Source organism: Ornithorhynchus anatinus, chromosome X1, assembly GCF_004115215.2.
Source record: "Ornithorhynchus anatinus isolate Pmale09 chromosome X1, mOrnAna1.pri.v4, whole genome shotgun sequence".
Taxonomy (NCBI): Eukaryota; Metazoa; Chordata; class Mammalia; order Monotremata; family Ornithorhynchidae; genus Ornithorhynchus; species Ornithorhynchus anatinus.
The window spans coordinates 16,438,679-16,464,719 of record NC_041749.1 but is presented as its reverse complement, the minus strand read 5'-3'; the positions used below and the strand labels follow the sequence as shown (position 1 = coordinate 16,464,719).

The 26,041-nt window shown below is 51.3% G+C and overlaps 2 protein-coding genes across 2 annotated transcripts in view; both read right to left on the bottom strand.

Annotated features, from left to right (window-relative positions):
- The window catches only part of EFHC1 (EF-hand domain containing 1), a 32,550-nt gene extending 28,929 nt beyond the window's left edge, over nucleotides 1-3,621 (bottom strand). Inside the window, exon 1 of the mRNA XM_029051883.2 lies at nucleotides 3,506-3,621. Coding sequence (XP_028907716.1) covers nucleotides 3,506-3,568 — 63 coding nt within the window. The 5' untranslated portion in view covers nucleotides 3,569-3,621. The remainder of the gene's footprint in view (nucleotides 1-3,505) is intronic.
- A 12,488-nt stretch (nucleotides 3,622-16,109) lies between these two features.
- On the bottom strand, nucleotides 16,110-19,642 carry PAQR8 (progestin and adipoQ receptor family member 8). Its single transcript, XM_007673285.2, has one exon. It carries the CDS (start codon nucleotides 19,551-19,553, stop codon nucleotides 18,489-18,491), a length of 1,065 nt encoding a protein of 354 aa, XP_007671475.1. The 5' UTR covers nucleotides 19,554-19,642; the 3' UTR covers nucleotides 16,110-18,488.
- Between the last annotated feature and the right edge of the window lie 6,399 nt (nucleotides 19,643-26,041).

The window sequence follows — 26,041 nt, the reverse complement described above, 5'->3', positions numbered from 1 at the left end:
CATAAGAAATGTCATTTCTGGGGCAGACCCGTAGTTCATCCTGGGACAACAAGATGCTGGGAGAAACAGAGTGAGGGCTGTTCTCTTTGACATCTACCCTCATGGGTGTCGTCCTTCTTAATAATAATAACGATGGTATTTGTTAAGTGCTTACTATGTGCCAAGCACTGTTCTAAGCGCTGGGGCAGATACGGATAGAGGCAAGGTAATCAGGTAATCCCACGGGGGGGGGGGGCTCAGTCTCAAACCCCATTTTCCAGATGAGGTAACTGAGGCACAGAGAAGTCAAGTGACTTGCCCAAAGTCACACAGCTGCTAAGTGGCAGGGCCGGGATTAGAAGCCCCAAGCCCCTGCTCTTTCCACTCTTTCCATGCTGCTCCTTAGACTGTAAGCCCGGCGTGGGCAGGGATCGTCTCTTTTCACTGCCGAACTGTACTTTCCAAGCGCTTAGCACAGGGCTCGGCACACAGTAAGTGCTCAATAAATACGATCGAATGAACGGAGCTTTGACATCCTTAGCTTTTTCTGCTAGATCTCAAACGTTTCCTTCTAGTAACTCGTGGATATTACCGACATGCTCCCACCCTCCACTTCAGCCGCAAAGAATGGCAGAAATGTAGGCTGCTGCAGTGTCCTCCACCCTTCTATTTCTGGGCAGGAAGCCCTGCCAATGAAAAATCAGAATAATCCTGCGTTCTCTCAGGAGCAACGCCTGGGCTAAGAGGTCAACACTCAGCCCATCAAAACTCCAGACTGCCACTGAACCAGTTTCCAAGTGTCCCGTCACCTAGCTACGGGAGCGGTGGAAATCACCTAAAACGGACAATTTTTTCTTGAATCTAAAGGGCCGAGACCCGCCGCGTCCGTGGATCTTTTCACTGTTCACAAGTGGACTGAAAACATCCATTTGGAATTCTTTTATCCTCTGTTCCAAAGAGTTCTAGACTGTGAGTTCGCTGTGGGCAGGGAATGTATCCGTTTGTTGTTCTACTGTACTCTCCCAAGCGCTCAGTGCAGTGCTTTGCACACCGTAAACGCTCGATAAATACGAATGAATGAATGAATGAATGAAGCAGTGTGGCTCAGCGGAAAGAGCCCGGGCTTCGGAGTCAGAGGTCATGAGTTGGACTCCCGGCTCTGCACTTGTCAGCTGTGTGACTGTGGGCAAGTCACTTCACTTCTCTGTGTCTCAGTTCCCTCATCTGTAAAATGGGGATTAAAAGTGTGTGAGCCCCACGTGGGACAACCCGATGACCCTGTATCTCCCCCAGCGCTTAGAACAGTGCTCGGCACCTAGTAAGCGCCTAACAAATACCAATATTATTAGTAGTAGTATAGTTCTGGGAGTTGGATGAAGCGGGTTGGAGCATCCAAGGGGTGCGGAATAAGGAGAAAGGGTTTGAGGGTGATTGGTGGTGATGGGCAAGGGGGCAAGGGTGAGAGGAAGAATGCAGGGAGGAAGAGGCAGAGCCAGGTGGCAAGGGGCATGACAGTAGAAGGGAGTTCATTCATTTGTACTTATTGAGCGCTTACCGTGTGCAGTAATCATTCAATCATATTTATCGAGCGCTTACAGTGTGCGGAGCACTCTATTAAGTGCTTGGGAGAGTCCACTACAGCAATATGACGGACACTATCCCTGCCCAGGAGGAGCTCACGGGCTGGAGTGGAGCTGGCTGGCCTCAGCGTGGGGTCGCTGAAATAGAAGCCGGGTAGTAAGGCCAGCCCGGGCAGCGGTTTGGACTACGTACTACGCACGTGGGGGACTGCAATATCACCACGAACAGATATATTCCCTGCCCACAGCGAGTTTACAGTCTAGAGAGGGAGACAGGCATTGATAGAAATAAATTACAGATGTGGACGTAAATGCTGTGGGGCTGGGAGGGGGAATGAATAAAGGAGGCAAGTCAGGGCGACGCAGGATGGAGTGGAAGAAGAGGAGGAAGGGAAATTGGAAGTGAGCCGGAGGGGCTCCCAGGAGTGGGAGGTTCTGGGGGGGGTTGCAGGCCGGGACTCAATGGGGGGGGGGGGTCCACGGAGGAGGCGCCAGGGATTTCGATGAGGCCCGGGGGTGCGGTGGGTGCGAGGGGCTTGGCTTGGTGCCTTCAATCGTTCAATCATATTTACTGAGCGCTTACTGTGAGCAGAGCACTGTACTAGGAAGCAGCAGCGGCACCGTGCGGGTTGTGGAATCAGAGGTGGTGGGTTCTAATCCCGTCTCTACCACTTGTCAGCTGTCTGACCTCGGGCGAGTGACTTAACTTCTCTGTGCCTCAGTTACCTCACCCGGAAAATGGGGATTAAGACTGTGAGTCCCACCTGGGACCGCCTCATGACCTTGCATCTACCCCAGCGCTTAGAACGATGCTTGGCACATAGTAAGTGCTTAACAAATACCATCATTACTATTACCGTTACTACTAAGCACTTGGGTGAGTACTTTAAGCTCACTGAGGGCAGGGGATGGGCCTGTTTATTGTTCTATTGGACTCTCCCAAGTGCTTAGCACAGTGCTCTGCATACAGTAAGCCACTCATTGAATTGAATGAACAGACACCGTCCCTGCCCACCACGAGCTTACAGTCTAGAGGGGAAGACAGACATTATTGTAAATAAATAAATGACAGCTACGGACATAAGTGCCGTGGGGCTGGAAGGGGGGATGGATAAAGGGACCAAGTCAGGGTGATGCAGAATGGAGTGGGAGAAGAGGAAGGGAAAAAATGTAAAGAGGTGTCGGGTGGGAGCTAGTGGGTTTTGGGGGAGCGGAGGGAGGATGGACAGCCGGGCTCGGTCTGTCAATCATTCATTCATTCATTCATTCATTCATTCATTCATTCATTCATTCCCCCTCTAGTCTGTGAGCTTGTTGTGGGCGGGGAATGTGTCTCATGTTATCCTGTACTCTCCCAAACGCTTAGTTCAATGCTCTGCACACAATAAGCCCTCAGTAAATACAATTGAATGAAGGGATGAATGAATTCAATCGTATTTAATAATAATAATAATAAGGGTGGTATTTGTTAAGCGCTTACTATGTGCAAAGCACGGTTCTAAGCGCTGGGGGGATACACGGTGATCGGATTGTCCCACGTGGGGCTCACAGTTTTAATCCCCATTTTACAGATGAGGTCACTGAGGCCCAGAGAAGTGAAGTGATTTGCCCACAGTCACAGAGCTGACAAGTGGCAGGGCCGGGAGTGGAACCCATGACCTCTGGCTCCGAAGCGCGGGCTCTTTCCACTGAGACACTTATCGAGTGCTTACGGTGTGCAGAGCACTGTACTAGGCGCATGGGAGAGTTCGATTGTATTTATGGAGCGCTTACGGCGTGCAGGGCACTGTACTAAGCGCTTGGGAGAGTTCGATTGTATTTATGGAGCGCTTACGATGTGCAGAGCACTGTACTAAGCGCTTGGGAGAGTCCACTACAGCACTATGAGAGGCACATTCCCTGGCCAGGAGGAGCCCCCAGGCTGGAGCCGAGCTTGCGGGCCTCACCGTGGGGTCGTTGAAGTAGAAGCCGGGCAGAAAGGGCAGCCCGGGCAGCGGTTTGGACGCCATCGCCGCGTCGCTCCTCCGGCCTGGTCCTCGCTCGTCTCCTAGGCAACGCGGCGAGCCCCGCCGGGGTTCCCATGGCAACGGCAAACAATCGCGGGGCGCGCATGCGCCGTCTCCCCAGCAACCAGACCGGGCGCATCCCCCTCCCTCCCGCGCTCCTCCCGCCCGGAGACCGCGCCCAATACTGCGCCTACGCAAAGGCCCCGCTAGTCCTTGCTCCTTAAATAATAATAGTAATGTTGGTATTCGTTAAGCGCTTACTAGGTGCAGAGCACTGTTCTAAGCGCTGGGATAGATACAGGGTCATCAGGTTGTCCCACGTGGGGCTCACAGTCTTCATCCCTATTTTACAGATGAGGGAACTGAGGCACAGAGAAGTGAAGTGACTTGCTCAGTCACACGGCTGACAAGTGGCAGGGACAGAATTCGAATCCATGACCTCTGACTCCCAAGCCCGTGCTCTTTCCACTGAGCCACTGAGGGTGGAATAATAATAATAATGTTAAGCACTTACTGTAAGCACAATGTTCTAAGCGCTGGGGAGGATACAGGGTAATCAGGTTGTCCCACGTGAGGCTCACAGTTAATCTCCCTTTTACAGATGAGGGAACTGAGGTCCAGAGAAGTGAAGTGACTTGCCCACGGTCGCACAGCTGACAAGTGGCAGAGCCGGGATTCGAACCCATGACTCTGACTCCCAAGCCCGGTCTCTTTCCACTGAGCCACGCTGCTTTCCAAATGTGGATGTAGTTTTGGGTGTTGTTTTTTTTTCTCTGAAGATAGTTTAAAGACTTATTTTGTTTGTTTTGTGTTCAGCGAGGTTTATTAAGCCCTTACAGTGAGCCAGACACAGTATTAAGCCCTGCGGTAATAATAATGATGATGATGGTGTTTTTTAAGCGCTTACTCTGTGCCAGGCCCTGTTCTAAGCGCTGGGGGGAAACAAGATGATCAGGTTGTCCCACGTGGGGTTCACAGTCTTCATCCCCATGTTACAGATGAGGTAACTGAGGCCCAGAGAAGTGAAGTGACTTGCCCAGAGTCACACAGCTGCCAAGGGGGGGAGCGGGGATTAGAACTCATGACCTCTGACTTCTGGGCCCGGGCTCTTTCCAGTGGGCCACACGGCTTCTAACTAATCAGGTTGGACATAGTCCCCAACTGTTTTTGTTAGTTTTGCTTTTAATGGGATTTATGAAGAGCTTACTATGCTCGTTCAATTCATGCTTATTTAATGAATGCTTACGGAGTGCAAATCACTATACTAAGCGCTTGGGAGACTACGATGTAACGTCACACACTTTCCCTGCCCGTGTGCCAGGCACTGTGTTAAGCGCTGGGGTAGATAGAAACTAATAATAATAATTAAGGTATTTGTTAAACACTTACTACATGCCAAGCACTGTTCTAAGCACCGGGATAGTTACAAGGCCGTGGTCTATCCACTGGGCATTGCTGCTTCTCGTTCAGTGAAACTCTTCTGCTGGAGTCTCCAAGCACTGTTCTATGCGCTGGGATAGTTACAAGGTAATCAGATGTCCCGCGTGGGGCTCACAGTTTTAATCCCCATTTTGCAGATGAGGTAACTGAGCCACAGAGAGGTTAAGAACACTGTACTACGCGCTTGGGAGGGTACAACAGAGTTAGGAGACATGCTTCGTGCCCAAACTGAGCTTACATTGTAGTGGGTATTTAAAGCCCACATTAGCTAGCTTTTTTTCAGATTTTCTGTCGGGCCTGTTCATCTTGCAAAACACTAAGTGCTTCACAAATACCGCAATTATTATTATTTTTGTCACCACAGATGATCCTCTGATCGGAAATCTGCTCTACTGATGGCAAAGCCAGACCGGGCAGAACCGGGGCTATGCTGGAGACTAGACCGTAAGCTCCCTGCGGGGAGGGATAGCACCCACCAACTCTGTTGCAATGTCCTTTCCCAGGTGGTTAGTACAGAGCTCTGCACACTTTAAGTGCTTGCTAAATACCACTGATTGATTGATTGATTGACCGATAGAACCCTGGTCTGCTGATTGCTAGAGCGGAGATCCCCGTGTACACTTTTGCGAAGGATACCGGCCCTTGCACCTCTCAAGGTGGCACCTGGAGAGTTCCCAGTCCTCTCCCGGTCTCGGCTGAGGGAGGGAGAGTCACGCGGAGGCCTGTCCACTCCATTCCTAGCTTGGGCAGTGGCCAGCGAGCGGAAGGCCGTCGGCTACGAGTCAAAACTCCCCCGTGCCGGGCAGCAGCGGCCCGGGGGAGAGTCGAGGGAGGAGCCGCGGGTTTGCTGCGCAGAAGGAGGCGACGGTGAACCGCGTCGGGATTTTTACCAAGAAAACTCCATGGATCCACTACCGGAACGATTGCAGATGGCGGTGGGGCGCTCTGGGAGAGATGCGTCGATGGCGTCGCTATGGGTCAGACACCACTCAGCAGCGTAAGACGACAGCTGGTCCTTGAGGTTGACAGTGGCCTACGTATGATGTTGATGAGATTGCTCGCTGCGGGCCGGGCGGGGCGGGAGGGGGACGGAGGGGGGTTTCGGCTCTCACAGTCTTAGAGGAGGTTGGACGGCTCTGAGATCTTTAGCATAATCCGAAACCCAAGGCCGCAGTGCCGTCGTACTCTGCGTGACGGTCTCCCGGAGGACGTACCGGCCTTGATTCGTTATTCTTACTCTCTTGCCTATCATCGTGCGGAAGACTTTTCTTAATGGTTTTTAGCTCTGTGTTGCCGGGGAAGACTTTAGTTTACGTAAGGCTTCCCTAATGAAAGCTGACATCGTTTATTTTCTCCAGATTCATCTGAAGGCCGTAGTGCCTGGCCGGCTCGGCAAAGCGGTTTGCGATCTTTTGCGTGCCGACCTGTGGGTGCCTCTAGTGTACACTGATCTGGGTGCACAAATCTCCCCAGATGAATAGTAATATTAGAAATGATATTTATCGAGCACGCACTAGGTGAAATAATAAGAATAACCGTAGTATTTGTTAAGTGCTTACTATGTGCCGAGCATTGTACTAGCTGCTGGAGTAGATCCAATACGATCGGATTGGACACAGTCCCTGTCCTACCTGGGACTCACAAATTAAAGGGGAGGGAGAACGGGGATTGAATCCTCATTTCACAGAAGAGGACACGGAGGCACTGGGCAGTTAAGTAGCGTGGCTCAGTGGAAAGAACCCGGGCTTGGGAGTCAGAGGTCGTGGGTTCGAATCCTGCCTCTGCCCCTTGTCAGCTGTGTGACTGTGGGCAAGTCACTTCACTTCTCTGTGCCTCAGTTACCTCAGCTGTAAAATGGGGATTAACTGTGAGCCTCAAGTGGGACAACCCGATGACCCTGTATCTCCCCAGCGCTTGGAACAGTGCTCTGCACATAGTAAGCGCCTAACAAATACCAACATTATTAAGTACCTTGCAGAGAACGGGGATTGAATCCTCATTTCACAGAAGAGGAAACTGAGACACCGAGCGGTTAAGTACCTTGCCAAGGTCACCCAACAGGCAAGTGGCAGAGCCGGGATTAAAACTCAGGTCCTCTAACTGCCAGGCCAGTGCTCTTTCCACAGAGCCACACTGCTTTACACTCTACTAGGCATCGGGAAACAAAGCCAAGTGTCCCCTGCCCAAGAGGAGCTTAACTTTAATGATGGGAACAGATATAAAAATGTTTATCAATACAGTACAGGAATGAAAACAGAAAACTGAAGGTTCATTTGAATACGCATCTACGTAAACCACGAGAAGCGGTGTCGTCTGGTGCTTAGAACACGGGCCCGGGAGTCAGAGGACTTGGGTTCTGATCCTGGCTCTGCCACTTGTCTGCTGTGTGACCTCGGACATGTCACTTCACTTCTCTGTGCCTCCAGTTACCTCATCTGTAAAATGGGGATTAAGACCAGGAGCCCCCTGCGGGACACGGACCACGTCCAACCCATGTAGCTCGTATCTACCCCAGCGCTTAGAACAGTGTTTGACCCAAAGTAAGTTCCTAAACGGACACCAGTGTTATTATTACAGGTCTTCACCTCTCCCGTAAACTCCCTGTGGGCGGGGCAAGTGTCTATCGACTGTTTTATCGGCCTCTAACAAGCGTTCAGTTCAGTGCCCTGCCCACGGTGAGCACTCCATAAATAGGATCGATTGATTTAATGACTGGAAAGACCCCAACTCAGGCTCCTAAGCTCCTGCCACCGAATGTCTGCTTCCATTTTGTGTTGTTGTCTTCCGCCTCCCAAGGAAACGTAAAAAGGGGGTGGAGGGGCGAGGGGGCGGGGATGACGTTTTCTTGGGGAAAGTTCTAGTGAAGATAGTGAGGAGACTCCACCCGGACTCGGTTGTGAAGCAACAGATGGAAGGTCAGAGTGACCCACACGGTGACTCACACGTCAACATTTTGGCCATTTCCTTCTCGGAATACTTCGGTCTGGCCACGGTCACGTAAAGAAGACCGGGTCACTGAGGGTTTCCCAGGCAAGGGTCAGGGAAGGGAGAGCTGGGGAGGGGTTGGACTAAGATCCAGAGCCCGGGGCCTGGGAGTCGGAAGGACCTGGGTTCTGATTCCGGCTCCGCCACTCGTCTGCTGTGTGACCTCGGGCAAGTCGCTTCACTTCTCTGGGCCTCAGTTACTTCATCCATAGAACAGGGAGTGGGATTGGGAACCCCACGTGGGACAGGGACTGTGTCCAACCTGATGGTCTTGTATCTACCCCAGGGCTTCCAACAGTGCCCAGCACATAGTAAGCGCTTAACAAATACCATGAAAAAAAAGAAACGGGGAAGGGGAAGGAAAACTCACTTTGGGCAGAGATTAGGTGGCTGGTTAAGATACTGAGCTAGAAAAGGATCGGTCAGTTCAAGCCCAATGCTGGCAAGACTGGACTGTGGATGCCCTAAAATGTGATTTCTGCCATTCTTGTGTATGGTTTCCCCACTTCAACTCACCTTTTGGCAGCTTTTCTGGTCTCCTGCTTTCATCCATTCCCCTTCCAGCTAAGCTTTGCTGCCGATTAGACCGTAAGCCCGTCGAAGGGCAGGGACTGTCTCTATTGCCGATTTGTCCATTCCAAGCACTTAGTACAGTGCTCTGCACATAGTAAGCGCTCAAAAAATACCATTGAATGAATGCAGTGGACACCGCTCTGTTACTAACTGAGCATCCGCGGAGGTCTTCGGCAGTTTTCCGCCAACAGAGACGTGACCGTTAGTACCTTTACGGCTGCCGAGAGAGCAAGCGAGGACGGTATTATATCGGGGCAAGCAGGGCCACCGCTCTGGAAGCCGGCTGGATTTAAGCCTTCCCTCCCCAACACACACGCACACTCCTGGGTAAACCCTTCCCCTCCTGCCCCCTTCTCAGTTTTGGCAGTGATGCTGAGGAGGAAGAGGCTCCAAGCTAAAAATCTCTCCCAAGGGCCTGGTTAAATTAATCTTCCCCCACTCACAAATCCCCCCAAACCATAGACTTTCAGTCTACTGGGCTTCTGACCGATCTGAGACATCACTTTGCCAATTAATAACCAAAAACAGATGGCAGCCGGCTGGGTGGAGAAAACTTCAAGATACCCGGTCCAGCCTTAAAAACGGAGAACCCTCCCCTCGACGGCAGGCTAGACTGAGGGCCCTAGCCGTGGGGGGGTCACCAGCATTTTCCTTACCCTCAACGGTCCCACATTTTCCCCAGCTGGCTCCCAAATTCCCCTCTCCCTCTCCCCCCCAAGGAAGCGTCACCCGGATGGAATCTGGGAACTGAGAAATGAAGATAGTAATAATAATAATTATGGTATTTGTTGAGCTCTTACTATGTGCCAAGCACTGTTCTAAGTGCTGAGGTAGATTCAAGAGAATTAGGATGAACACAGCCCCTGTCCCACAAGAGGCTCACAGTCTTAATCCCCATTTTACAGATGAGGTAACTGAGGCAAAGAGCAGTTAAGCTACTGTGCCCAAGGTCACGGAGCAGACAAGTGGCGGAGCCGGGATTAGAACCCACGACCTCTGACTCCCAAGCCACTAGGCCAAGGTAATAATAAAAGTAATGGAAAAATAATAAAAATCACGGTATTTAAGTGCTTACTATGTGCTAGGCACTGTTCTAAGCCCTGGGGTAGATAGGAGGTAATCAGGTTGGACATAGTCCCCGTCCCACATGGGGCTCACAGTCTTCACAGATGAGGTAATAATAATAATAATAATAATAATGTTGGTATTTGTTAAGCGCTCACTATGTGCAGAGCACTGTTCTAAGCGCTCGGGTAGATACAGGGGAATCAGGTTGTCCCACGTGAGGCTCACAGGTAATCCCCATTTTACAGATGAGGGAACTGAGGCCCAGAGAAGTGAAGTGACCTGCCCACAGTCACCCAGCTGCCAAGTGGCAGAGCCGGGAGTCGAACTCATGACCTCTGACTCCGAAGCCCGGGCTCTTTTCCACTGAGCCACGCTGCTTCCCAGCTGAAGGACAGTTGGGACGCTGCTTCCCAACTGAGGTAACTGAAGGACAGAGAAGCAAAGTGACTTGTCCAAAGTCACACAGCAAAGAGCACACAGATCTTTCTGATTCCCAAGCCCAGGCTCTTTCCATTATGTTTCATACACTGTACTAGGCTTTCTGGGCAGGGGAAGTCTCTACCAACTCTCTTATAATATACAGTGCTCCGCACAGAGTAAGCACTCAATAAACACGATCGATCGATTAATAGGTACAGCGTAATGAGACTGGCCAAAATCCCTGTCCCCCATGGGGCTCACAGTCTCAGTAGAAGGGAGAGCAGGTGCTGAATCCCCATTTTACAGATGAGGAAACAGAGGTCCAGAGAAGTGGAGAAGCAGCATGGCTCAATGGAAAGAGCACGGGCTTTGGAGTCGGTGGTCATGGGTTCGAATCCCGGCTCTGCCACCTGTCAGCTGTGTGACTTTGGGCAAGTCACTTCACTTCTGGGTGCCTCAGTGACCTCCTCTGTAAAATGGGGATTAAGACCGTGAGCCCCACGTGGGACAACCCGATTCCCCTGGGTCTACCCCAGCGCTTAGAACGGTGCTCGGCACATAGTAAGCCCTTAACCAACAGCAACATTACTAGAAGTGGAGAGATTCGCCCGAATTCACTCAGGCAGGCAAGTGGCGGAGCCGGGATTAGAATCCAGGTCCTCTGACTCCCAGGCCTGTGCTCTTTCCACTAGATCCCGCTGCTTTCCCAAAACGCGGGCCCGTTCCCTGGGACTTTTGGTTGGCTATCCTGGCCTGAGTTTGGGATCTGGACTCCATTTCTCTGGATCGGGGGAGGTCAGAAGACAGTGGGGGTGGAGGAGGCTGGAAAGGGTGAGTCATCTCTGTGGCCATTGTCCATCTGGGCATCTGTTTCTATTTAGGGAATGCCCTGGGCTCCTGTTGGGTTTTTGCGTTGTGGTTTCTTTCTTTTCCCCCCCTTCGGGCAAACGCTATTTAAATAAAGCGCTCTCCGCCGCCTCTGACTGTCCGGGGGGGACGAAAACCGCAGGTAGATGAAGGTTCCTGCTTTCTAGGAAATGGCAGCCAGATAGCAAGACGGCGGAGCAGGAGGAAGAGCCTGGGAGCAGAGAGACAGGAAACAGGGCCGGGACACTTGAGTGAGGTTTGGGAAGAGATCCAGGGGCTGGGACATCTAGTAGTGTCTGCAGTTTTCCTGGGATTAGCCCCAAATCAGAAGGGACTTATGGCAACCGAGACTCCGGTGGCTCGCCCACCGACTTGAGTCCTGCCAGTCAGTGACTAAAGAGAAACTTTCTTTCTATTCCTCAACTGAAGGAAATCACACCACCTACTGGCAAATAGTACTGATCATAGCGATGGTAGTCGTTAAGCGCTCACTATGCGCCAGACACTGTACTAAGCGCCGGGGTGGATAGAAGCGCCGGGTTGGACGCGGTCCCCGTCCCGCGTGGGGCTCACCGTCTCAATCCCCATTTTACAGGGGAGGCGGCTGAGGCACAGAGTGGTGACCTGTTCGAGCCCTCCCAGCAGACCACTGGGGGAGCGGGAATTAGAACCCAGGACCTTCTGACCGCCGGGCCCGTGCCCTATCCACTCCCCCACCTGCTTCCCTGATGCCGGGTCGACTGCCTGGATTTTGTCGGTCACTTTGCTCACGTCGGAGCGGTCATTTCTGCAAGGCATGTGGTTGGCGTAGATTCCGCGGCCTACTCCTTCAGTCGTTCAGTCGTACTGAGCGCTCGCTGTGTGCAGAACACTGTACTAAGCGCTTGGAAAGTACAATTCGGCAACAGAGACGAGCCCTGCCCACAGTCTAAAAGGGGGGAGACAGGCGTCGAAACAAGTGAAAGAAGCAGCGTGGCTCAGCGGAAAGAGCCCGGGTTTGGGAGTCAGAGGTCGTGGGTTCGATCTCCGGCTCTGCCACCCGTTCGGCCGAGTGACTGCGGGCAAGTCACTTCACTTCTCGGTGCCTCAGTTACCTCATCTGTAAAATGGGGATTAACCGTGAGCCTCACGTGGGACAACCTCATTCCCCTGTATCTACCCCAGTGCTCTGCACATAGTAAGCACTTAACAAATACCAGCATTATTATCAATCCCAGCTCCGCCGCTTGTCAGCTGTGTGACTTTGGGCAAGTCACTTAACTCTTCTATGCCTCAGTTCCCTCATCTGTAAAATGGGGATTAAGCTTGTGAGCCCCACGTGGGACAACCCGATCACCTTCTATCCCCCTCAGCGCTCAGAACAGTGCTTTGCACGTAGTAAGCGCTTAACAAATGCCATCGTCGTCATCATCATTAATCCCCATTTTACAGATGAGGTAACGGAGGCCCAGAGAAGTGAAGTGACCTGCCCAAGGTCACAGAGCAGACATGTGGTGGAGCTGTATAGAGTTTCCTTAAATTAGGTCATTTCCGCAAATTACGGACTTTGCCTGTATACAGAATTTCGCAAATGCCGCAGTTTACATAGTTGATGAATTTGGAGTCATCTATAAGGTTTACGCAAATGACATCGCCTGTGGGCACTAGATGAAAATGGCGTAGTGTACAGAGTTTACGTAACTGCATTGTTTATGGGGTTTAAGTAACTATAACTGTTGAATTAATTATTATGGTATTTGTTGAGTGCTTACTAGGTGCCAAGCACTGTTCTAAGCGCTGGGGGAGATACAGGGTGATCAGGTTGTCCCATGTGGGGCTCACAGTCTTAATCCCTATTTTTCAGATGAAGTAAATGAGGCCCAGAGAAGTTAAGTGACTTGTCCAAGATCAAACAGCAGACAAGTGGAGGAGCCGGGATTAGAACTCGCATCCTCTGACTCTCAAACCCGGGCTCTTTCCACTAAGCCACGCTGCTTCTATATGAATATTATGTTAATGTAAAGTTATTACTTCTTGTAGGAAAATACCTATGCAAGAGTACTCATCTTGAAATTAGAATTTGTTGCACTTTAAAATAATAATAATAATGCTGGTATTTGTTAAGCGCTTCCTATGTGCAGAGCACTGTTCTAAGTGCTGGGGGAGATACAGGGTAATCAGGTCGTCCCACGTGAGGCTCACAGTTAATCCCCATTTTACAGATGAGGTCACTGAGGCCCAGAGAAGTGAAGCGACTTGCTCACAGTCACCCAGCTGACAAGTGGCCGAGCCGGGATTCGAACCCATGACCTCTGACTCCCAAGCCCGGGCGCTTTCCACTGAGCCACGCTGCTTCACCCCCAAGCATAACTCTCGGGGGTGAGGAGTAGCTGTTTGTGGGTCAATATAATAAATGCCCTTTTTATTATTTGTACTTAATGGTAATACTGATATTTAATTATTACAGTGGTGGTCATTTCATAGAATATTGTAACAGTATTCATAGATCAAATGATATTTTAAAATTTGGCAATCGCTGACGATGGATTAGAGGTTTGGGGGCAGAAGGATCCCTTCATATACTTTAAGTTGATATTTTGGCAAGCGTTTTAGATCACGAACCTAACTGTATTTTTAAAAAAGAACCTCAATAATTACTTTGTAATGGGAACTTGAAATGTACGATGGTTGTGTTGTAAAAGATAAATTGAAGTTCGAAAGCAATTGAAAGTGATAAATGAAATCACTCATTCTGTCCAGTGCATCTTTTTTAAGTGAAGAAAAATTCTACTTGGTGATTTTTCATAATACGCCGTGAAGTTTTTTCCTACTTTTCTCTCGACGGTGCACCGGTGAAATTCAGCAGATAACCAAACGGGGCATTCTGGAGGAGATTTTGGAAGGCGATGCACTAATGATGATGATGATGATGCGATTACTATTGCTATTATGAGTTTTGTGGAGGAAGCTAAAGCTCAGTATTAGTATAAAGTTATCATTTCGTTCATGTAGGTAAACACCTAAACCTAAATACTAATCTTGAGATAACAACTTGCTGAATTTTAAAATTGAACTTGTAGGGAGGGAAGTTGTTGTCAGGCAAACAATAATAACAATATATAATGTTATAATAAACAATAATAAACAATATATAATGGCTATTATTATCACTGCTATTATTCTTTGCTTACTATATGCTGAGTTCTGGGTTAATTACAAGGTTATGGCTTAATTAAGCAGGGGGAATTTGCAGTTTATTCCTTGCCCTACACCCTTGTTCCTCTAAACAGAGTTACCCAAATGTGAACTCTGAACTAGAGAAGCAGCGGGGGTCAGTGGAACGAGCACGGGTTTTGGAGTCAGAGGTCATGGGTTCGAATCCCGGCTCGGCCACTTGTCGGCCGTGTGACCGTGGGCAAGTCACTTCACTTCTCTGGGCCTCAGTTCCCTCATCTGTAAAATGGGGATGAAGACTGTGAGCCCCACGTGGGACAACCTGATTCCCCTGTGTCTACCCCCGCGCTTAGAACAGCGCTCCGCGCATAATAAGCGCTTAACAAATACCAACATTATTATTATTATTAACTCGCTGTGGGCAGTGAATGTGTCTGTGTATTGTTCTATTGTACTCTCCCAAGTGTTTAGTACAGTGTTCTGCACACAGTCAGCGCTCAATAAATACGATCGAATGAATCGGGTTTGACTCACGTTGGGATTCTCAGCCTGTACGTTTGATCACCACCACTCTGCCCCACTCCCCTCTTTCACCCAGGCCGCCCGTGCCTTACCGAGAAGCGGTGTTGCTCAGTGGATAGAGCAGGGGCCTGGAAGTCAGAAGGACCTGGGTGCCAATCCCATTCGGCCGCTTGCCTGTGAGTGACTTTGGGCAAGTCACTGAACTTCTCTGTGCCTCAGTTACCTCATCTGTAAAATGGGGTTTAAGACTGGGAGCCCCATGTGGGACAGGGACTTTGTCCAACCCGATTAGCTGAGTTCTAATCCTGGCTCCGTCGCTTGTCTGTTGGGTGACCTTGGGCAAGTCACTTCCACTTCTCTGGGGCCTCAGTTAATAATAATAATAATAATAATAATGTTGGCATTTGTTAAGCGCTTACTATGTGCCGAGCACCGTTCTAAGCGCTGGGGTAGACACAGGGGAATCAGGTTGTCCCACGTGGGGCTCACAGTCTTCATCCCCATTTTACAGATGAGGGAACTGAGGCACCGAGAAGTGAAGTGACTTGCCCACAGTCACACGGCCGACAAGTGGCAGAGCTGGGATTCGAACTCATGAGCCCTGACTCCAGGGCCCGTGCTCTTTCCACTGAGCCACGCTGCTCAGTTCCCTCATCTGTATAATGGGGATGAAGACTGTGAGCCTCACGGGGGACAAACTGATTACCTCGTAACTTTCCCGGCGCTTAGAACAGTGACTGGCACCTAGTAAGCCCTTAACAAATACTATAATTATTATGCCAGCACTTAGAACAGTGCTTGGCACGTAATAAGTCCTTAACAAGTATCATAATTCTTATATCTGCCCTTAGAACAGTGCTTGGCGCATAGTAAGTGCTTAACAATACAATCATTATTATTATTATTATCTACCCCCACCCTTAGCTCCTGATACATAGGGAGGGCCTAAGAAATACCATAAAAAATAAAAAATAAAACCCAAACTGGATGAGTTGTCCAGACTTTCAAGCCTTGAGGGTTGTTGACAGCACCACATGATGGCGGTATGGTAGAGCCAGTGTGGCCGGCAGAAATGTCCCATCAGAACGGCCCTGCCAAAGACACCCCTTCTCCTGGTGACAGAAAGTTGAGCCGCGGACCGCGTATCTAAATGTTCCCTTGCAGAGGTTGGATAGCCCAATTTGGGAGCCTCCAGACCCACCGATCGATCCATCGATCGCTTTCGTCCAACGCTTTCCGCGTGCGGAGCCCTGTATTAAGCGCTTCGGGAGAGAGTACGACAGGGCAGAGTTGGTTAGACCCACTGCAAAAGGATGGAAGGGGATGGAACAGCTTCTGGATGAAGATGGTACAAAAAGATGAAGGCTCATCAGTCAGTAAAGCAATGTAACAAATACCATTATTTTTTATTAAGTGCTTTCCACGGGCCAGTTACTGTACTAAGCGCGGGGGTAGAGGCAAGATAATCAGGTAAGACACGGTCCTCGTCCCACACGGGGCTCATAATCTAAGAGGGAGAGGAGGTATTGAATCCCCTTTTGCAGGGGAGGGAACCGAGGCCCAGAGAAGTTAGGCGACTCGGCCGAGGTCGCGCGGCAGGCTGGTCCGGGGGCCGGGATCAGGACGCGGGTCCTCTGACTCCCAGTTCTTGCCTCTGCTTGCGAACGTCACGAAGAAGGTGCCGGAGGAGCTGGGCGGCTCGAATTAAACAGAAGGAAACATTTCGCAGAGGATAATAAGGCTATGGAATCTGTTATTTCGGAAAGTGGGGCGGACTGACGCTATCAGCAGGCTTTACGAGGGTTAGAGAAAAGCACGGATAAGAGGTCCAAAGCGGACCGTTAGCTGGAAAATTAGGATTCTAGGAAGGCGCCTCCCTTCACTTGCTGTTGTCTGTCAAGAAGGACGATCGTTGCGTTATTCCTCCAAACATCCAGTTGCCACTGTTGGGCGACAGAATGCTGAGCTGGGACTAACCATTGATCGGAACCATTTTAACACTGTAAACTGTTTCTGATGCTCTCTGTCCCGTGCGCATCATTTAATGGGTGCATGGTCACCAAAGCATCTGAAGGCATAAAGATGCAGGAAAAATGTTCTCTGGGAGTCGTGTTGACAAAAATGTGAATCCAAGTAATCCTGGCACCCAGCGGGAGTTAAGATGACTCTTCCCACATTCTGTCCTCCCCTAACCACCTCCTCCTCTTCTCTTTCCTTCCCTCCCTTTATTCCCTCCCCCCGGACCTTCCTATTTTAGTTGTGTTCTTTTATGGTATTGTTAAGTGTTTACTGTGTGCCAGGCACTGTTCTAAATCAGGTTGGACACTTGGGGCTCACAGTCTAAGAGGGAGAACAGGCATTTAATCCTCCCTATTTCTGTTCAGCTGTGGGCACCTTGAGATCCCAAAGTATTCACTAGAATTCTCATTCTACTCTGCATCCCAAAATACATCTGGACTATCCCCTAAAGGCGGGCAAAAGTTACCACCTATGGCCATCTCCTTGGTGTCCTGCCCAGATACCTGGGATGATCCAGTGACTTTTCCATTTTCCCACCACTAATATGGTTTCTGCATCTCCTGATGCAAACCAATCTCACCCTGCTATCGAAGGCCAAGGTGGAGCCCCAGATTTGCAAAAAAGGCTCCAACGACCGCTCCAACCTGTTTATCTATTCAGGTGCCCTCGGCGTACCTGGATTTGTGTTTTAGAGACCCTGAGATGCCTTGGGGAGGTAGCGCAGTGGCCCAAAGGCTTGGAGCTCAGCCCGAGGAGCTGCTCCTCTAAGCCCCGGGAAAGGCAGAGCCGAGGTGCCGGCGAAAAAGCGAATCAGCAAGCGTCCAGGTATTACAGTGGAGGGAGAAGGAGTCCCTCCGGGTCGCAAACCGTTGGGAGAACAGAACTATCTTCCGTTCCCTCCCCCGCCCGCTCCGATCACAACACCCCTGGCAGTCCAGGGTGTCCCATGGCTGAGCGAGGAAACCCCTTAAATATGTTTGTGTTTCTAAGGCACGAGGAATGCTCCCCACCCTCCAGGCCCGAAGGAAACGAAGCTAAGATAAGGGTCTGTGGGCGGCCGGGAACCCGAGGGCACCTGAGCCAGGGACCCAAAACCGACAGACCCAAACCAAGCTTCCCCAAATCCCCCGGAATATAAGATCGATATACTGGTCGGGAGCTGGTAGCGTGGGTCATTGGAGGGAACTGGGGGCCTTCAAGGGGTGTGATGAGGTACGGGTGTCCTGAATGTTTCTGTTTAGACTCGAGCTCTCCCCGGAAGGGAGACGGTCGCGGCCGCGACGCTGGGACCGTCCAACTGAAGAGGAAAGGTGGACGGCCGAGTCGTCCCGGGAGGAAGGGTCAGGGATTTGGAGCGGGTCCGAGAGAGGAGAAGGGAAAAAGAAGGGAGTGGAGATCATAGGATTCTCAGCCGTTGGCTCCGTTAAAGGTTTCCCATTCCGGACTCCGACTCGCAGACGCCCCAAGTCGTCCGACTGGCTCCTCTCACCCTCCCACCGGGGACCGGCCCTCGACCCGGTCCCGGCTGTTCCCGTCTCTTCCCTCCGGAGCCGGTCCGGGCCAAAGCGGCCGTTCCCGAGGAAAGATGCGCTGCCGGGTGATCGGGGAAGAGCTGAGCTGAGCCGCGCTCGACCCGACGGTCGAGTCCGACGGTCTCTCCCGCCGGCGCCACGGGGGACGGAGCCCGGCCCACATCGGCGACATGGTCCCGTCCTCGGGCCGAAAAGACAAAGAACCATCACGGCAGCCCAACGGCTCACCCTCGGAGAGAAAATGCCGCCGAAAACCCAAACCGAAAGGCAAAAACCCCGCAGCGTTTCCCCAGGCACCCGGGCCGGGGGCTCCGACCCGCCCCAGCGGCAGCGCGGGACCCGCCTCAGGAGTCCTTTCGGGTCAGGGATTCCTTGACCCTGCGCCTCAGGAGGGCGGCGGTGGCGGCGCTGCAGGCGGCCAGGACGAAGAAGGAGAGGCCGGCCCCGTAGACGGAGAGGGGGCCGTGGCGCTGGGCGAAGATGTCCTGCCGGCCCTGGAAGTCCAGCAGGGTGGCCTCCAGCTGCGACAGGGTGCACACGGCCAGGAAGGCGTGGAAGATCTGGTGGCCGTGCCCCACGATGTCGCAGGAGCCCGGGAAGTACTTCTCGGGCACCGGGCAGGAGAAGAAGTAGGCGCTGACCAGGAAGGAGAGGATCTGGAGGGCGTGATAGCGGGCGGCCTGGTCCTGGCACCCGGCCAGGTGGCAGAGGGCCACGCGGTGGGCCACGGGGCTGACGTCCAGGACGAAGGCCAGGCCCGCCGGGACCACCTGGCAGAGCTTGCGCATGACGGGGTAGGGCCGCCGGTAGCGGTACTTGGCGTAGCAGCAGCCGGCGCAGGAGAGCCAGCCGCAGAAGGCGGCCGCCGGCAGGAAAACCGGCCGGAACCGCTCGTACCAGGCCTGGTCGGCGCTGTAGAAGAAGTGGGCCAGGGCGCTGCCGTACTGATACACGCTCACCCCCACGTAGTCCACGAAGTAGAAGGTGTAGTGGGACAGCTCCGACTTGGACTGCAGCAGGTGGGCCAGGAGGCTGCAGGTGAGGTAGGTGAGGGAGGACAGGACGAAGAGGAGCAAGGGCAGGGCCCGGGCCGAGCCCCAGGCCAGGGCCTGGCCCGCGGCGAAGGCCCGGAACCTGAGCAGCACGGCCAGGGCCGCCAGCAGGTGGGTCCAGACGTTGACCACCTCGTTGTGCTTCTGGAAGAGGCTGAGGAAGTAGTAGCGCCAGCCGTGGCCCGTGGGCCGGTAGCCGGCCCGGATGTACGGCTCCCGGAACAGCTGGGGCACGTCCGTCTCGGGGACCGTGCGGGGCAGCTTGGGCAGCCCGTCCTCCAGGAGCCTGGGCAGGCGGCACAGTTGCTGCCCGCTGACCGACAGGGTGCCGAGGCGTTCCAGGATGGCCGTCGTCATGGTCGGGCTGGCTGGGCCCGGGCCTCCTCCTCTTTCCCCTTCTCCTCCTCCTCTACTTTCTTCTCCCGCTTCTCTTCTTTCTCCTCCACTTCCTCCTCCTCCTCCGCTTTCTTCTCCTTCTCCTCCTCCTCCGGGGGGCCTCGACCTACGGGAAGGAGAGAGAAATCCCGGTCATTGAAGAATCTGAGGGCCTCTGGGCTCCGGGCAAGGGAGAGGCCAGACCATTCAGCCCAGTTGTCTGGAACCCAGACCCCGCTCATCCCACCCACAGCCTGCTCCGCTAGCCCCTTCCGGGGTCGGATCACGCCGACGGCCAGGAAGTGTCTCCCTGGGGAGACGCTGAAGCCGTTCCAGTGGCGGTTCGATCCCATTTTCTCTCGCTTAGAACAACACTTGGGTAGCATCCTCTGGCTTCTTATTCTTGAGCAGAGCTGGTGTCACCCCTTAGCCCTCTTTCCTCCAAGCTAAGCAACCCTAATTCCTTCACCTTTTCTCCTAGACACATTTTTTTAAATGGTATTTGTTAGGCGCTTCTTATGCGTTGAGCAGTCATTCATCCGGTTATATTTCTGGAGCACTTACTGTGTGCAAAGCACTGTACTAAGCACTTGGGAGAGTACGATACAACAATAAACAACAAACAAATTCCCTGCCCACAGCGCGCTCACAGTCTAGAGCACTCTTCCGAGCACTGGCGTAGGCACAAGTTAATCAGGTCAGACACAGTCCCTGTCCCACGTGGGACTCACAATCTAAGAGGGAGAACAGGTATTGAATTCCCATTTTACAGCCGAGAAAACTGAGGTACGGAGAAGTGAAATGAGGCGCGCCAGCTCACACACCAGGCGAGTGGTGGAGTCGGGATTAGAATGCAGGTCTTCTGGTTCCCAGGTCTGTGCTCTTTCCAAAGTTTGGACCCACTCAGCAATGCAGACGGAGATGGGGGATCCAGAGCGCTTGGCTCCCCTGAAGCCAACCTACTCCTGCATCCCGTTCTCAATTCTCCCACTGCTGACCTCCTGCTCACACCCTCCCCCTCGCCTGGAACTCCCTCCCTTTTCACAGAGGACAGATCACAGCTCTGCCCATCATCCGAGCCCTCCCTGTCATTTTATTTATTTGTATTGATGTCTGCCTCCCTTCCGCTAGACCGTAAGCTCACTGGGGGCAGGGAATGTCACTATTTATTGTTATCCAGTACTTTCCCAAGTGCTTAGTACACTGCTCTGCACACAGTGAGCACTCAATAAATACAACTGAAGGAATGAATCTCGAATCTTACCAGCTTATTCCTTTTTCTTATTTGTGGTTCTCGTTCAGAACAGATCAAGACTGGGTTGGGTCTCTTCTATTAGTACCTACGTAGTGCTTAGCACAATGCTTGGTCCATAATGAGCATTTACTGCCCTCAACTGAGTGTCTGGAGGGACTAAGGTATTGTAAATGAATCAGGGAAGCCAGATAAAGACAATGAATTGCAACAACCACCAGCGACAGAATCCACAAACCGAGAAGACATTGTCAAGGCAAGTCAAAGAATACACCTCCTTCCCTCCGCTCTACCCCCCTTCCCGCCCCAAAGCACTTGAGTATATATGTTCATATTTATTATTCTATTTCTTTTATTAATGATGTGTAGTATATCTACAATTTAATTCACTTATATTGATGCTCTTGATGCCTGTCTACTGGTTTGGTTTTGTTGTCTGTTTCCCCCCTTCTAGACTGTGAGCCTGTTTCTGGGTAGGGATTGTCTCTATTTGTTGCCGAATTGTACACACCAAGCGCTTAGTACAGTGCTCTGCACACAGGGAGTGCTCAATACATACAATTGAATGAATCTTGCCTGTGGGAGTCCCCACTGCTTAAGCTCCTCATTAGGTTGTAAACTCCAGCATTTAGTACAGTGCCCTGCACAGAGTATGTGCTCAATAAATACGATTGAATGAAACTCCTTGAGGACAGGGAATACTTGGACTGTATCCAACCCAATAACCTCATAATATCTACCCCAGTGCTTAGTACACTCACTGCCTGGCACAGGGGGAGTACTTAACAAATACCATAAAAAGACCCCCAAACCTGTCAAAAAAACCCCAAAACACTGGGGCTAGCTAAGCACTTTCTCTGTACCAAGTACTGATCACTAAGGTCTGAGGCAGATACCAGAAAATCAGGTTATTCATTCATTCAATCGTATTTATTGAGCACTTGGAAAGTATAATTCGGTAACAGATAGAGACAATCTCTACTCAACAACGAGCTCACATACTCTTCCAAATGCTTAGCATAATGCTATGCACTCCAGAGGTACTCAAAAAATGACTGATTGATTGAACCCCTGTCAGGTTTGGGGATGGAAAAAAAATTTCAGAGGGCAAAAGAGCCTGCTTTCAAACTCCCAAATCAGGAGGAACTGTAAGCCAAGCCTGACGTAACAGCAGCTCTGTGATAATGGGCCTTTTCCTCCTCCGATATCACTAGCTCTACCCAGGAGAAACAGCATGGTATAGTGGATAGAGAGCGGGCCTGGGAGTCAGAGGTTGTGGGTTCTAATCCCGCCTCTGTGTCTGCTGTGTGACCTTAGGCAAGTCATTTCACTTCTCTGGGCCTCCGTTACCTCACGTGTAAAATGGGGATTGAGACTGTGAGCCCCGTGAGGGACAGGGACTGTGTCCAATTTGATTTGCTTGTATCCATTCCAGCGCTCAGTACACACAGTAAGCACTTAACAAATACCACAGTCATTATTATTAGCACTGAGGAAACCAAAGCGAATGAGCCGGTTGTTGGGTAGGGATTGACTCTATTTGTTACCCTGTTGTACTTTCCAAGTGCTTATACAGTGCTCTGCTCACAGTAAGCGCTCAAGAAATAAAATAAAAAAAGGAGGTATTTGTTAAGTGCCTACTATGTGCAAAGCACTGTTCTAAGCGCTGGGGGATACTAGGTGATCAGGCTGTCCCACGTGGGGCTCACACTTTAAATCCCCATTTTACAGATGAGGGAACTGAGGCACCGAGAAGTTAAGTGACTTGCCCACAGCCACACAGCTGACAAGTGGCAGAGCTGGGATTCAAACTCATGACCTCTGACTGCCAAGCCCGTGCTCTTTCCACTGAGCCACGCTTGAATGAATGAATCTCAGGCTGATGGGTAACACGGTCAACCAGTGGTATTTATTAGACACTAATTGTGGGCAGAGAACCGTACTAACCATTTGGGAGAGTAATTGGGCTCAATCTTTAAGCAGGAGAGCCACAGGGGGCCAAAGCCTCCTGTCTTCTGGGGTTCTAGGGGCCATGGGTTCGGGGGAAAGGGGGGTTGCCAGCTGTCAGAGAGGATTCAAAATGGTACCTCCCCCACTGTGAGGAAATTCAGATGATGCGGGCGCTTTGTAATCAGGAACTGCTTGCCCGGAGCCGGGTAAGACCATCCCCTTCTAAATACTGTTTAGCCAATTCTTTTCATTGGCTTTGTCTGGTTTTTTTTTCCCTCCTACGTCGGTGGGACAGGGACCTTGTTCGAATCAATTCTGTCATCTCAGCTTAGTACAGTGCGTCAGCGGTGTCCTCTTCAAAGCGAAGGGCAGCTCAACCACCGGTGAGCGCTTAATACAGGGTTAGCTGTAACGATGATAATAAGCAGGAAGGACAAGGGGCAGGTCACATAGCGAAGTGAAGGCTATGGGGTAAAGAGGTCAAATGACCGTTGCCCCAGATACAGAGAGGGGGGCCGGTGGCTGGGAAAGTCCCGCCTCCGGCCTGGATCGCCCTTCCTTTTCATATCCAACAGACAATAACTCTCCCCACCTTCCAAGCCTTATTGAAGGCCCATCTTCCCCCGGAGGCCTTCCCTAATTCCTCCTTTCCTCTTCTCCCACTCCCTTCTGCCTTGTCCTGACTCGCTCCCTTTATTCACCACCCGCCCCATCCCAAGCCCCACAGCACTCATGTACATATCCTTAATTTATTCATATTAACGTCTGCTTCCTTCTCTAGACCGTGAGCTCGTCGTGGGCAGGGAATGTGTCTCTCACATTGTTGTGTTGTACTCTCCCAAAAGCCTAGCACCCGCCCTGCACACAGTAAGCACTCACTCAGTAATACGTGACGGATTGATCGATAGTACGGTTTTTCACTTAAAAAGAACTCTGTTCGAGGAACTTCTTTGATTTTTTTTTTTTAATGGCATTTGTTAAGCACTTACTATGTTACTAAGCACAAACGAGGTAGATACAGGTTAAGGTTGGACACAGCCCATGTTTCCCAACGGGCTCACAGTCTTAATCCCCCTTTTTCAGATGAGGTAACTGAGGCACCGAGAGGTGAAGTGACTTGCCCAGCAGACAAGTGGCGGGGCCGGGATTAGAACCCAGGCCCTTCCGACTCCCAGGCCCGTGCTCCAGCCGCTAGGCCTCGCTGCTTCTGAAAAGCAACCACACAGCTGTCTTTGTCTGTTTCTGAACTCTGTCCAGCCAGGCAGGGTTCCAAGCCTGTAAACCGACACCTCCAGTGCCATTTAGGAAGGCTCAGTGCCCGGAAGGATCCGGCCTCTCCTAGACATCAGATCGTTGCTAAGCGTCCACGGTCGGGGGCGGCCTGCGGTTGGGGAATTTTTGAACCACTGCAAGGTGGGTAGCCACCCCACCATCGGCCAGCTTCTCTTCTGGCCGGCTGCCCACCCGCGCAGAACAAGGGATGCAGAAAGAGCCGACGCTACAGCCGCCACTCGCCTCTCTGCCGGAGGTCTGCGAGCCCCCAAATTCATTCACTCATTCATTCGATCGTATGTATTGAGCGCTTACTGTGTGCGGAGCACTGTCTTGAGCGCTTGGACAGTACAGTTCAGCAACAGACAGAGACAACCCCTGCCCACAATGGACTCACAGTGTAGAAGGGGGGAGACGCATAACAAACCAAGTAAACAGGCAATAGCATCAATATAAATATACAGACTTATAGATGAATACATGTAATTAATATAAGTAAATAGAATTATCAAGATGTACATATATACACAACTTCCAGTGTTGTTGGGGGGGGGGTAGAGCAAATGGAGTGAGTTGGGGCAAGGGGAGGGGAGAGGGAGCAGAGGAAAAGGGGGACTCAGTCTGGGAAGGACTCTTGGAGAAGGTGAACCTTCACTAGGGCTTTGAAGAGGGGAAGTGTGATTGTTTGGTGGATTTGAGGTAGGACATGGGCCAGGGGTCGACGGCGGGCCGGGCGAGAACGAGGCCCAGCGAGGAGGTTAGCGGCAGCGGAGCGTGCGGGCTGGGCTGGAGAAGGAGAGAAGGGAGGTGAGGTAGGAGCGGGCGAGGGGATGGACGGCTTTGAAGCCAATAGTGAGTTGTTTTTGTTTATTACGGCGGTGGATAGGCATCACTAGCGATTTTTGAGGAGTGCGGTGACATGCGACAGCAGCACCGGACCCTCTAAGAATGTCAAGAGGGGTGGCTCGCTGGATACTGGGATGCACTGCTCTCTCTGACTCTTTTTTTTTTCCTTAATGATATTTAAGTGTTTACTATATGTCAGGCATTGTACTAAGCTCGGGGGTAGATACAAGATTGGACACAATCCATGTCCCCCACTGGGCTCACAGGCTCAGCCCCTATTTTCCAGATGAGATAAGTGAGGCCCAGAGAAGTAAAGTGGCATGCCCAAGGTCCCACGGCAGATAAATGGTGGAGCTGGGTGGAATTAGAACCCAGCTCCTTCTGACTCCCAGGCCCTGGCTCTAGCCACTTGGCCATACTCCAGAAACAGGGCGTGTCTGTTTTGTGTAGTAGGTCTATGGTTTCAGAGCCATAAAATAAGAATAATAATAATAATTTTGGTACCTGTTAACCACTCACAGTCTCAACCCCTATTTTCCAGATGAGATAGCTGAGGCCCAGAGAAGTAAAGTGACTTGCCCAAGGTCACGCAGCAGACAAGTGGCAGAGCTGGGATGAGAACCCAGGTCCTTTTGATTCCCAGGCCTGAGCTCTAGAAGGTCGGACATAATAATATTTCAGTAGTATTTACTGAGCGCTTACTATGTGCAGAGCACTGTACTAAGCGCTTGGAATGAACAAGTCAGCAACATATAGAGACAGTCCCTGCCCTAGGACGGGCTTACGGTCTAATCGGGGGAGACGGACAGACAAAACAATGGCAATAAATAGAGTCAAGGGGAAGAACATCTCGCAAAAACAATGGCAACTAAATGGAATCAAGACAATGATAATGATGACAATGATGATAATGATAATAATAATAGCCTTATAGAACTGTTACTTCATAGGGTGCTAAATGCCACATGGTATGCCACCCTCTGCCTTGGTGTCTCAGAAGGCAAGCTGATCCTTTGAATTCTTTTTCTGACTCTTTCATCCATCGGTACATCATCGGAGAGGCCACTGCGTAAATAGCAGAATCTGGAGACTGCTTCAAGTTCTCTGTCATCTTCGGACATAGGCAGGGTTTCCCAGGTGTAAGCCGGTG

What these genes read in the sequence shown, in the direction of transcription:
- PAQR8 (XM_007673285.2), bottom strand. Translation starts at nt 19,553, where the DNA reads ATGACGACGGCCATCCTGGAACGCCTCGGCACCCTGTCGGTCAGCGGG.